Source organism: Nesoenas mayeri (genome assembly GCF_963082525.1).
Source record: "Nesoenas mayeri genome assembly, chromosome: 2".
Classification (NCBI taxonomy): domain Eukaryota; kingdom Metazoa; phylum Chordata; class Aves; order Columbiformes; family Columbidae; genus Nesoenas; species Nesoenas mayeri.
This window is the reverse complement of record NC_137543.1, coordinates 78600659-78614465: the sequence shown is the minus strand read 5'-3', so window position 1 is coordinate 78614465 and position 13807 is coordinate 78600659. Positions and strand designations below refer to the sequence as shown.

At 36.9% G+C, this 13807-nt stretch overlaps 1 protein-coding gene across 1 annotated transcript in view; it reads left to right on the top strand.

Annotated features, from left to right (window-relative positions):
- Positions 1-267: 267 nt before the first annotated feature.
- DNAH5 (dynein axonemal heavy chain 5) overlaps positions 268-13807 on the top strand; it is a gene marked incomplete at both ends in the record, with an annotated part of 126683 nt that continues 113143 nt past the window's right edge. Inside the window, 6 exons of the mRNA XM_080338591.1 lie at positions 268-324; positions 5066-5200; positions 7235-7319; positions 10614-10774; positions 12244-12465; positions 12999-13136. Coding sequence (XP_080194717.1) covers positions 268-324; positions 5066-5200; positions 7235-7319; positions 10614-10774; positions 12244-12465; positions 12999-13136 — 798 coding nt within the window. The remainder of the gene's footprint in view (positions 325-5065; positions 5201-7234; positions 7320-10613; positions 10775-12243; positions 12466-12998; positions 13137-13807) is intronic.

Here is a 13807-nt window from a genome sequence, read left to right as displayed (position 1 = left end):
TTCTAAAGTAGTCCAATTTAGTTTTTGAGTAATTTAAATGCACATCAGAACTGAATTTTAAATACAGAGTTAAGGTTAATAGTTGCTGGCTTTTTAAGTCCTTACTGTATTTTCTAGAGTTTTTGGGGGATTTCTACAGACAAGGAATGAAACAAATATGAACAAAAAGGTGGAGGGACAGTGTAAAATGATGAATCAGGAGGCTTGCTCCATGGTTTAAGGCTTATTGCTGAAAAACAGTACTTGATAATTAAATCAGATAGTACAATGTTCAGAGCTGGAAGAAAGAAACTTTGGAAACAGAGCATTGGCAGAGTTATAAAGGTAAGGAAAACTGAACTTTGGACTAGTTCCAGACTAGTAACTGTGTAGTCTGAATAAAGGTGTGAATTGAAGGTGGGAGGATGTAGAAAAATGTGTTTTTTAAGATGTTGTATGTGGATGATAGTGGTTTCACAAAACATTCTAATTATATAAAAATGGATGAGCTTTGCCTTTTAAAGTAAAATATAGTATTTGAGTAGGTATTTGTCATGAGAGGCAGCATTTTTGTGTAACTGGTCCTATGAGTGAGTTGGTAGAGTAACAATCAAGGCTTAACTGCATGATTTGTTTTGAAAGGTAAATTTGCACTCAGAGATATTTACACATTTGACTACTAGTACTTGCATCTTGTCCAGGCTGTTGTAGTGATCTGGTAATGGTATAATTTACAAATGTTATACCGATACAATAAAGGGCTTGATGCTAGTTCTGGCAACAAAACAAGGGTGGACTGTGCCACCAAGGAAAATTGAAGTTGAATTTCACCCTTCCCATAGTTGGGAATAGAATTTTGAAGAGACTGCATAGCACAGTAAAAAAAAAAAAAAATAATAAGGTATGGAAGTCATTAAGACTTATACTAATTTTAAAAACTGGTCGCTTGAACTAACTGTTCCTGAGTTAATAGGTTACCACAAATGTGGGAAAGCTCTGATTATATTTGAGATTTAAGAGTCAGATAATGGCGCTGTCCTAATTCTGTAAGGTGTGATTTTTGGAGAGCAGCGAATAGAAATGTGTGTGTCTGAAAACTCAGGGTGCTTGGAAAGGGTAAAAAGTTTTGCAGTTTACTTCTACAGGGAAATCCGTGAGCAACGCTTATGGAATATGAAACATCTTAGCAAGTTAAAGGAGAGACAGAGGAATGCCATGTTGATTAAATAAATTTTGAATAAGACAGTAAATTAACAATAGAACACACTTTTTCACTTCTTTACTATGGAGCTTCCTAATAAAGTTCAAGTGTATTGCTTATCCGTAAGACTTTGATCTGAGCATGTCTAAATTCAGTAATGCACAGTATTCTGAGAGCAAAATGCATAATTTGCTGGATAAACTGTGTTCCGGAACAAGTTTTAACTTGACTTGATTCAAGTTTTGACTTGAATACTAAATAACATTCATGCAAACTCTAGAGTGTCTGCAGACACATCAGCAACTCACTCTATAATGAAGAAGTTGGCAGTAGTCAATATTTGGTTTCTGAGACGTCTGTTACAAAGGAAGGACCCCTGGCATCCCTGACTTCTGATCTTTTAGTACCTTCTGCTTAAATATTTGTACTTATATACTCCTGTGCTAGTTAGAAAACATATTTTTTTTAAATTTTGACTTAATCGCCATTTGTTGCTTTAGACTGATAGCGTGATGGTTATGGGTTTGGGCTTATGTTAAAATGATTTAGGAATCTCCCCTTTATTCTACTTCAGGAGCAGGTGTCTACTGAAATGAGTTTCCTGTGTTAAATTTTTAGTAGTTAGTTACTAGGAATGTTAAGGTTTTATGTAACATAAACCAAATTACTTGTTGTAACTAGACTAATCATCAGATCAGGACTTTTTGGTTAATCAGTTTAGCTTTGGACTTGCATCTGCTGTGGCACTGTGTCATGTGGCCTTTCTTACCTTTGTAACTAAGAGGGGGAAAAGAATCCCCAAACTAAACATGGCTGTGCTGCTCTTCTGTAAATGAAGAAGTGAGGTAAAGCTCTATTATATAAAAACTTGGACAATCCTTCCACATATCTAAGTGAGAAAGGATTGATCTCTTGTAAATAACATTCTATCTGGATCTTCCTACATCAAAGAACATTATGAGGTGGCTTTGTTTTATGACCTTGATCAGAATTGCTGCTGATACTTTTCAGAGCTTGTGAGGAGAGTGTTACTGCAGGTACCAGCAATTCCTCTCTTACCTACACAAATGATAGCTTATGTGTTTTAGCAATCCTTCCATCTTCAAATCTTAGTCTTTCAGTGTTCTATTAAATTATGTTTGTTTGAATTAAATAAACTTGCCTGTTTTGGTTTTTTTTTTTTTTTTTTTTTTTTTTTGTATTTGTTTGCTATTTAGGGTTATATATTTCTGTAGTGAATCAGGCAGGACGTTAAATATACAAAACTCCTAGGCCAACACCACATTGTTGATTTGAAGCAAGATGTGTGGGTAGTTAAAATTAACATCTAGAAATCCAAAACCTGAATTTTGGAACAGGTTAGTGAATTCTGTCACTGAAATTGTGGTTGATACAAAAAAATGAGGACCTGAAATACACCCCTATGCAAAAATCAGGAAAAAAACAAATGTGGAATAGAAATCTACTTGTTCCTCCATGACCATTTTTCTCATTTATGCTTAACCCTTAAAAATGTGATTGGTGGGGGGGAGAAGGGAAGAATGACAGGTAGAAAGCTCAACGTTTTCTTGCAATTCATTCTCTGAGATTCCTAAGCCTAAGTAAAGAGTATCTTAAAAATTTGTACTTTAAGTGGTATGCAAATGGAACTGATATTTTGACCAGTTTTCAGTCTAGCTTCTGAGTTTTTAAAAAATATTTAAATTAATGACTTGCTATTGAAGGCACTGAAGTTAGGTTTCTTCTATTTCTGGCGAGGCAACCTAATCCTAGAAACAAAGAGAGAAGTGTCTTCTGATGCGTGCAACAACAGTGAAGTGAGAGCTTGTGATTGGGGAACACCGCATGTGGGGTGAAAAAGTTCTTAGAAATAGTAGATCATAAAGATATGGGAGGATGACAGGCAGGGTGTGTTCTTGAATAGCACTGTGGTGTCTATCAGGAAAAATATCCATGCAACTTATACTAATTAGAGAGATACCCACCAGAACAACACAAATGCCCTCCAGAAGTGACACATGATAAATGCAAGAGAATGTCTTAATCTTCATAAAACTATAGTTCTACTATCTAGATAGTAATTCCCTGTTTTCTCTAGGTACAGTTCTTTAAAATAATAAAGTTTTGTGATATATTAATGAATGCTCTTGTGACCAGACTTAGACATCCATTATTGCCTACTGCTATGTGAACAGCCATACACAATAGATGGTATGTTTGTTATGGGGCTTGAGAGACTGCAGTTAAAGGATTGGGAAACATTAAAAGAACTGAAATGAGCAAACACTGCCCAGTTTGAGAAAGGTGCTCATAATTTCAGCCTGCATAAACAGCAACTTGTAGAAGAAATTTAGGCTGTGAACATGTCAAGGGCCACCTGTATAAGTGGAGTTCAGAACAGATAACCAACAGAAGATAAATATCTGGCATAGCAATATAACTGGAGTTCTATGCTGGAAATGCAGCAGAGTACAAAACTAGTCTCTCTGTGGCTTAAGTAAAACAAAAAGAACTTTTTGCTTGATTAAGCAGAAGCTAACTAATTGGCAGAGTATTGGCTGTATTTTTCTTTGCTGAATATGCGTTATCAATTGTGCTCTAATTACTGAAACAACCAATTTTAGGATTCTGGTGTTATCATCTAGTGTCAAGCTGATTCAGCCCCAAATGGTCGCTATTCGTATGTCTAAATAGGGGGAAAATTTCTTGCCTGATTTGAGAGGATGTAGGGAAGGCCAATCCTGTGATGACTTTTGATTTTTGGGAAAGCGGAATTCATGTTAGGGAATGACAGAGATAAAATAGCATGCAGTACAAATAAATCCGCTACTGCATTCTTCAGGCATATTTGTGTAAAGAATAGGATTTGTATGTTTGTCTTTTACATGGAAAAACATTTCCAGTGCATTCAGCATCTATGAAGGCATGCTATTATAGTAATGATGAGTTTACCAAACATTTCAAAATTCCTTCAGGAACCAGGAAAGATATTTACATAAGTGTATAAAGTGTATTATGCAAGTCCTTTTGGCTATGCAGAAGCGTATGGGTAAATCGCTTGTGCATACTTTATAGAGTTACTAGATTTTTTTCATAATCACTGGGGAAATAAAATTGAATTTACCACCAATGAAACTTAATTCTAAATTTCTTTTGAAAATGAAATGATATTAAATCTTGTAATCCTCAAGCACAATAATAGCAGTAAGTATTCCAGTAGGCGATTTTGTCTATAATGTAATGAGTTGTATTACATATGGGAATTCAATTTAATTAGAAGAGTAGGCATACAACTTGAAGAATGGTATAATAGCTATAGTTGAGCACATTTGTAAACACTTGTGTACCTTGAGGCTTGTGGCTTGTTTTACTTCTCATTATATTAAAGAGATAATGTATGAAACCCTAGCTTCCTCCTGCAGCATCTGTCTTGATTAGAGAATGCTTACAATATCTTCCATATCTTCCATGAATAGAAAAGAAGGGTCAGAATCCTGTCTTGTCTTGATGATCATGTGTGACTAGACTGAAAAGCTGGGACTAAGGACTTAGGCTGTTGTAGATAACTTGCAGAATGACAGTGCTATACATATAAAATATTTCTTTTTTAACGCCCTACAGAGCCTTTCAATGTGTAAATAATGTAGTACAAGAGACTGATGATAGAAATTTTGTGCTAAATCTGAAAATAGAACACAGGAAATCAACTGTAGAATAATAACAGGGCTTGCTTCTGAAAAATTAGACTGCTTTAAAAACATAAACCACAAATTTGGAAGAATAATGTAATAGCCTTTATTTTTTTTAAATAAATTTTATATTTTCTTTATTTTTGTCTTCAAAATACATTGAGAATTATTCATTGTCCACTGTGCTTTATAACAGCAAAAGCTGCAGGAAGAGAGAGAGGCTAAACGTGCTCGACTGGATGGCAGGCATGATTACTTACTGGATACCATTGCCTCTTGTGTGAACCTGGACAAAGCAGAAGTAGAAGATGCTATTCTTGATGGTAACCAGGTAATTTATAGTGAAGCTCATTGGGTGCTTTAGAACTGATATTACCATCAAATACTGTGTGAGAATTGGTTAATGCAGGGAGTAAGAAGTTAAAAATATGTATACTGAGGAAATGGTGCATTGAATTTGATAAGTATTATATGCAAAGGAGTTACATTTTGTGATTTGAAAATAAATAATTATGTTTTTAAAACCTAGGTAGACAGCAAGTAGATCTTGTTTTACTCCCTGGCACTAGAGGAAACATGGGTGTGTTTTTTAAAAAAAATTCCTTTGTGTTCTCTTTCTATCTGTGTACCTTCTTTAACTTGTACTTTCCCATTTCAGTGCTAATATTGTTGAGAGACTGAAGAAAGTCCAGTGGAAGACTATGAAGATAGTGGAGGACATAGGGCATGTAAAATATGAGAAGAGGGAGAATAAGTGATTGAGGGGCAGTCAGAGAGTGGGCTGCAGTTACTTGAAGAGTAGTTATGAAGATGACAGAGCTGAGCTCTTCTGAGCAATTGCAGATGATATAGGAAAGGCAATAGCCACAACTTGGAAATTGAACACTAAGAGACCCTTCTTCTCCAGGAGAGTAATACAGCTGTGGAATTCCTTTCCTTGAGGTTTTTGAGATTCAGCCTAGGTAAAGGTCTAGATAACCTGAGCTGTTGATACAGGATGTTGGCCTCAACATCTTCCAGAGGTCCCTTACAACATTTCTGTGATTCCACGCGATATAGGAAAATCAGCTGTCCAGAACACTGTCACAGAAGTTAAAAAGCAGAACTTGTTTCAGCCTTTGTGCAGTCTATCTCAAATTGGGCGTCCTGGCAAACTATATTGCCTGAGAATAATTGTCAAGTGAAGAAAATATTGAAAGTTGTTATACTTGAAAAGAGAAAAGTGTAATAGTTGTTGTGACCTCATCTTTGAAGGTTCACCAAAGATTTTCTGGAATAGCAGTTTATGTGATCTTGGTGTAACAGGGACATTATTAATTGAAGAGGGATAAATGCAGCATTTTTCCTGCACTAGGAAGCACAAATATTACCAGCAAATGTTTCCAAAGGACTTCTACAATTAGAAGCCTTTTCTGCTGAAAGATTAGAATCATGGAATCATTTTGATCGGAAGAGACCCTCAAGGTCATTGAGTCAAACCATTACCTAACTCTAGCACTAAATTAAACCATGTCCCTAAGAACCTTGTCTATGCAACCTTTAAAAACCTCCAGGGATGATGACTACACCACTCCCTGGGCAGCCTGTTCCAATACCTGACAACCTTTTCCATGAAGAATTTTTTCCTAATAACCAATCTGAACCTTCCCTAGTGCAACTGCTATGTAGTTAGGGGCTATGTGAAACAATGACTCATAGATCTAGAAAAATAACAGATTAGACCAGACTTTCAGGTACTGAAACACTGATCAGCATACTAGCATACAGCAATTAACTTTCTTCCTAGGTCTATATGGCCTGTACATGAGATTCCTGGACTGAACTACTAATATATGGTTCAAGTATGCTTGATGGCAGCCTTAAATTGGTGGAGAACTGTGCAATTGTCCTGATGTCTAAACCAGAAATAAATAAAGGCTTTCTCTGTTGCTGTGATATGGAATAATTGCAGCTGTGTGTTTTCTCCTTTCAGCTAGTTATCTGAATGGCAGTAAGAATAAATGGGTGAGGGACTTCAATGCAGTGCTTTTGCACTTCAGTAGATGAAGAAATGCCCTGTGTCGTCAGTTTAAGAGATGATACACAGCATGTAAACTAAGTTATCTCAGTAAACTGAAACATGGTCTAGCAATATTCAGTTGTGTTCAGCATGGAAAAACCTAAGTGATTCAATTAAGTAGATGTGTGCTGCTAAAGGACAAGAAAACTCTATCTTGTTTGGATGGTAGTAACTGGGCCTGGTATAATTTTATTAGTGAACAATGAAAATGTGTACTTGTTAGCTGTGTATGTTAAAAATCTGAGCAAGTTAAAATTTTCATAGTGGGTATGCTATACGTAAATACATGAACGTGGTCTCAAACAGATAGAACGCATTGACAAATTCTTGGCCCCCGGAGGTCTGCGTCATCTGATGTTCTACTATCAAGATGTGGAGGCAACAGATACAGGTAAAGCAACTTATGTTCTCCTGAAACATGTTATAGTTGTACTGAGCAAGTGTGCAAGGAAAGAGCAAATAGTTAAGTTCTTATAAACTGGGGGTTAATGCACATCAAGTTTGGTCATACTGGACATTAATCCTTGCTCATGGAATGAGAATTGATGAAATTACTGAAGCTTCTTAGTGCACTTCTACATTTTGCTAGTATACAACAGCAAGACACTTCCTTGCAAGCCTAGCAACTATTGCCTGGGGGCTGGAAAATGGTTTTTGATAGTTAAAAGATGACTTTCACACCTGTGTATAATGACAGATGCTCTACTCCCTCCCCTCCAGTCACACCACCAATTTTCCCCTAGAAGCTCTTGGCACATGACCATCCATCCAGATGGTCCTGTCACATGACAGATGACCCCAGAAGGTCTGCCTTGTGGGTAGCAGGGCCATTATCCCTTCTTTTCATGTTCCCTTCCCTTCCCCCGTGCCCCCATGTTACCGCACTTCTGGGAGAAGTCTACTTCTCAACCGGGAGGCATTTTTTCATTCATATCCCTGTGACAAGGACATCCTCCTCTTGTCTGTGACATCTGTCCCAGAACCTCCAATGCTGCAGCCATTGGGACTAGCCAGGTGCAATGTGACCTCTGAGACCCTGTGATGGGTTGGTGGGACTTGACCCTGCTTTTTTACCCTGGATGTACAGAGGCCTCCTAAATATGGCTATGTGTATCTATAGAAATATCTCTGTTTATACATATGTAAACATATACCTAGAAGAGTGTACAAATATGTGTTTATGTATTTTCAGTATATATGTATATACCTGAAAGATATGAAAAGACTGTTTAGTATAAGCAACTTTAATTATTAAAATTTGAGCATACCTAGAAAGAAAATTAAATTATAATACAAACTCAGCCACCAGTTTAGAAATCTGCAGATCAACTTTTAACATGCCTGAGTTGAAGTGGTGGAAGTATATTGGTATATCAGTACTGGGGCCAGTATTATTCAATATATTCATTAACGATTTAGACGAGGGAATAGAGTGTACTATCAGCAAGTTTGCTGATGACACTAAGCTGGGAGGAGTGGCTGACACGCCAGAAGGCTGTGCTGCCATCCAGCGAGACCTGGACAAACTGGAGAGTTGGGTGGGGAGTAACCTAATGAAATTTAACAAGGGAAAGTGTAGAGTCCTGCGTCCGGGCAGGAACAACCCCAGGTTCCAGTATAGGTTGGGAAATTACATATTAGAGAGCAGTGTAGGGGAAAGGGACCTGGGGGTCCTGGTGGACAACAGGATGACCATGAGCCAGCACTGTACTCTTGTGGCCAGGAAGGCCAATGGCATCCTGGGGTGTATTAGAAGGGGGGTGGTTAGTAGATCGAGAGAGGTCCTCCTTCCCCTCTACTCTGCCCTGGTGAGACCACATCTGGAATATTGTGTCCAGTTCTGGGCCCCTCAGTTCAAGAAGGACAGGGAACTGCTGTAGAGGGTCCAGCGTAGGGCAACAAAGATGATTAAGGGAGTGGAGCACCTCCCTTATGAGGAAAGGCTGAGAGAGCTGGGTCTCTTTGGTTGGGAGAAGAGGAGACTGAGAGGTGACCTTATTAATGTTTATAAATATATAATATAATATAATATAATATAATATAGTATAATATAGTATAATATAGTATAATATAGTATAATATAGTATAATATAGTATAATATTATAAAATTATAAATATATAAAGGGTGAGTGCCATGAGGATGGAGCCAGGCTCTTCTCGTTGGCAAACAATGATAGGACAAGGGGTAATGGGATCAAGCTGGAACACAAGAGGTTCCACTTAAATTTGAGAAAAAACTTCTCAGTAAGGGTGACAGAGCACTGGAACAGGCTGCCCAGGAAGGTTGTGGAGTCTCCTTCTCTGGAGACATTCAAAACCCGCCTGGACATGTTCCTGTGTGACCTCACCTAGGTGTTCCTGCTCCAGCAGGGGGGTTGGACTAGATGATCTTTTGAGGTCCCTTCCAATCCCAAACATACTGTGATACTGTGATTCTGTGATCTTTTCTATAAGAGAATACAGAATAGATTACCTACTACATTTCTTTACATCATGAGAATGCTCTGGAAACTGGGACGACTGTTGCTGGTGGGGCCTCTGTAGTTACCGAAGCACAAAGGTAGTGCAAATTCATCTTAATTGGCAATACATCAAATTAATAAAATTCTCCTAGTCAGGACTGTATTGCTGGTGACAGAGCCCTTGATATAGTTCCAAGGTAAACAAAAAAGAGACTGTTTCAGGAACTGTGGTGAAAAAGGGGAGGGGGAAAGCTGATGTGAAGAAAAGGGTGGGAAGGGGACTTATAGTTGGCCACCTGATTCAAAACAGGGATCTCTGGGGCAGATGGTCTTCAGCCAGGAAAAAAAAGTAGCCGGGGACTTGTAAATTTTTTTTTTTTTTTTTTTTTTTTTATGTTGTCCTTTAACTGCTAGTATCAAAACTTCACTTTTTGATCCTTTTATTGTTTCACTGTCTCACTGAAATGCCTGTGCATGCACATTTTTCTCTGAGGTAACACTAGAAAGCTAATAACAGAGAAGTAACATGGCCAAAACCACAATTTGAGAGAATATTTTTGCAAAGGCACTGCTGCAATTGGTACCAACAGCCTAATAAACATGGTAGGAACACATTTGTGTTAGGGGAATAAGAAAGAACAGGGAAGTCCCTTGTAGCTCCCTTTTTTTTTGTTTTGTTTTGTTTGTTTGTTTTGTTTTTCCCCAAAATAATTTGCTGTGGCCTGTCTCCTATTTTTTTTTTTTTTTTTTTCCAGAAGCACTTTATTTATTTTTTAAAAAAATAATGTTAAGAGTTGTCTACATGTTTTTAAGGAAAGACGGTTGTTAATAGGCACCTCTGAGGTAAATACATTACATTTGTGTAGCGCTTTTGTTTTGGTGTGTGTGTGGTTTTTTTTGAGCATTACATGCAACTGCATGATAAAGAGCCATCTAAGAGGATCATGAGTCTGAACCTTTACTTAAAAAGAATAGAAAGCAAACAAATGAATAGAAGTGAAAAGCTCTTGATGTGAGAATGCAAAACTAGATGAAATAGTTCTTATTGTGCTGTGAGTACTCTAGATGTTGTATACTGTCTGAGGATAGTCCCATGGGGCAACTCCAGGAGACTGAGACTTAAATATACACAAATGATGACTGAATTTGTTTGTTTAGAAAACTTTTATTTGAATAAATAATCAGTGATTTTTAAAAATGTTTCTTTTATTTGAATCTACAGAGCAATTTGTCCTTCCAGGAACAGGAATCAACTCTCATTTGCCAAGGCATAAACCTAAAGTATTTGTGACAGAGGGAAAAGAAGTTGCTTTAACTGGTGTATGCGTTTTCTTCATTAGATCTAATCTTTTTAAACCTATCACAACAGAGAATATCTATCAGGTAAGAGTCAGTGATGCTGATCACTGTATATAACCTTTTTAAAAATTATTTTTCCTCATGGACTATTTTCAGCATGTAATTTGACAGACTTTGATATGGAGGAATGAGTAAAAGGACAGTTTGGCTAAATGAACCATGGGACAAAAAAAGAGGGGAATGGAAAACCTGGCATTAGCTAGCAGCAGCAACTTGAAGTGTATCATTGCTATGAAGAAATGATGCTAATGAAGAAAATTCACGATAGTCCAAAATGACAAAGAGTAATTAGTCAATACCTAAATAATACGCTGCTATATTTCACAAGCGCTAGCAAATCCATAAAAAAAAAGAAAAACAAAAACCAAAAAGAAATAATTTTATTTTTGAGACTGTATAGGCAAATAATATATAGACAAGTTTTTACTGGTGAAAGCCTCCTTAAATCTCTGATGGTCTGACGTAAACAAAGCTGGATCAAGTGTTTCAGTAGCAAGGAGCACAGAATAAAATGTAGGGCATCTTATAGTTGGAGCACTATAATTGGAGCACTAAAATAAGAATGATGGGCTAAATGACAATTTGGTGTTGTGGAATACTTTCTATACCCTTCAAAATGGGAATTCTCAGGTACAGCTCCTAAACCAGTGAGTTTTAACACCCTCCATCTCTTCTACAAAAACCTTTAAACCTGTATTTTGCCCAGATATGCAAGAAATACAAGAGCTAAGGCTGGATGAGCTGGCTGTCATCACCAGATTGTTGTTTAATTTCTACAGATACATACTTTAAAGTTTTGTGTTTTTCACAAGTAATTATGTAGCACTTGCTGATAGTAGATAGCATGTTAAAACTAGAAAAGTTAAGTTGAAAAGTAAAAATGTTATGTCTGAAGACACATCTAATATGTGACAAAAGTTGTTTGGTGTTAAACTATGTTGCTGAAAAGAATTCTTGTGGTACCTTCTAATGAAGCAAAAAGTGCCTGGCAGATCAATGTAATTTACCTTAGAAATCTTCAGAGGCTTTTGCAGAATGTCTGAAAAATATATGTTCTGTGAGGTGTTGCATCTCAAACTGGGTAAGAGGTATCATTCCTGGACCAAAAACTTTGGGCAACAGGAAGTGAGAATTAACTATAGATCATAATTCTTTTTATATCTAAGCCTTTTAAGTACATTGATCTCTGTCTACGTATATATTTCAAAAGTTAATGCTGATAGCTAGAGAAGTGGCAGGGTGGAATCATTTTACTTGTCTAAACTGAGCTTTATAAATTGAGGTCTCTCATACTCTCGTCGTGTTTTACAAATGCATTCAGATCTTTGTTTCCTCAGTTTTGTATGACAAACTGTGATGCTGTGCAAATCTTGCAGGCCCTACTAGCAAGAATTGTGCTGTTTTCACTTGAAGAGCATTCACACGCTGGTAATTTCTGAGATGCTCAAGGCGTTTTGTTTTCCATTTTAACATGTATTGCATTTATTTTACAGGAAGTAAATTTTAATATGATGAATGTAGGTCGAGATGGCTTGCTAAAAAGTGTTGAGCAGTTGATATCAGAAATCTTCATTCCAGCCTTACAGACTATGGACCATGGCTGGGTTGAACTTGGTGATCCTCAACAAGCTTCCAATATTAAACAGGACTTCCTCGCTTCCCTTGAAGCATTTGTTAGTGTACTATCAGGAACTCAGCAAAATCTGTTGGAGAAGGTAGTGTGTTTATGAGGCAAACAGAAGTTGAACTAACTGCTTAGAACGTCTCTTGCTCTGGAGCTTTTGAATTAACTGCTGTTGCAGAATACTATCTAAAAATCTATTTTGTTAAACTGGAGGGAAAAATAACAATTTTGTTTGATGTCATCAGTAACTTGTTACACATTAATCTGTGGCTTTAACAATTCTACAGGTGCTTCTGCTCTGGTGCCAGTTCTTTAGAGTTACTAACATCTTGACTCTCCAATGGCTGTGGCCACTCTTAAACAAAGAATTATTAATGTATGACAGACAGTTGCTTTAACTGTCATTTCCCACTCAGCCTTTGTGAAGGAAAGAGCATGAGCACTGCCAGGCTGGTAAATTCTCCAGATTCTGGAGTCTAGTTCTGGCTCAAACCAGTTTAATTTAAACTGATACAGGAATATGAAGTAAGATATCCGAAGTGGGGCAAACAGTTACTTTTTAAAGTACTGGATTATTTGTCATGAACATTTCAGCATTTCAGGGTTTTTTAACTTGTGGTTTAGGTGTATCTGAAGAAATGTGAAACATATGATCTGGAAACTCTAAGGGGACCTTCAGATTACCTGACAGTTGCTAACAGCATTGATGCTCTTGGAAGAATTGAAGTCTGCATGAAAGGATGGACCAAACAAATTGAACAGGTGATACACTGGACAAATGTGAAATATGACAACATCTGTGTATTGTGAGATGATGAATTTAATCCTGTTGGCTTAGATGTGATAAATCCCCATATTTTAAAGTACTATTGGCATATCTGCTGTGATTTTACTTCTCAAAGATAACATTATTGAAGGCTTTTTCCATCTGTTGGTAAAAATAGCATACACATGTCTCTGGAAGCTTGGTTCCCTGTTTTTGATAATCACCTCATCTTAAAGAGAAAACATTTAACTAATGGAAACTCTTCATGTGGTTAGAAGTATTGTAAGGTCAATGTACTTGTTTTAAGTGCAGATAAAATAAAAAAAATGCAGATGAGATTTTTAATTGCATTTTTTTCATCTCAGAAGCAAGTCCTTTGTAGACTACCTAGCATATATCTTGTTCTTTTCAGAAAGAAATGAAAGTATCAATTGAGTTATTGCATTCAATTATTGCATGATATTAATCAGGTTCTTGTGGTCTGTGCATCACCTGAAAAGCAATCCAAGGTAAATCATAGAAGCTTCAAGGAAACAAGTTCTGTAATGATTGTACAGGCAGACAATAAGGAAGAGGACAGCACGAATAGCTTTTAAAGCTGGAAAATGGAAATTTAATTGCTACCTTATTCTCTACTCTGCCTGTAAAAATTATTGCAAAGATTTTA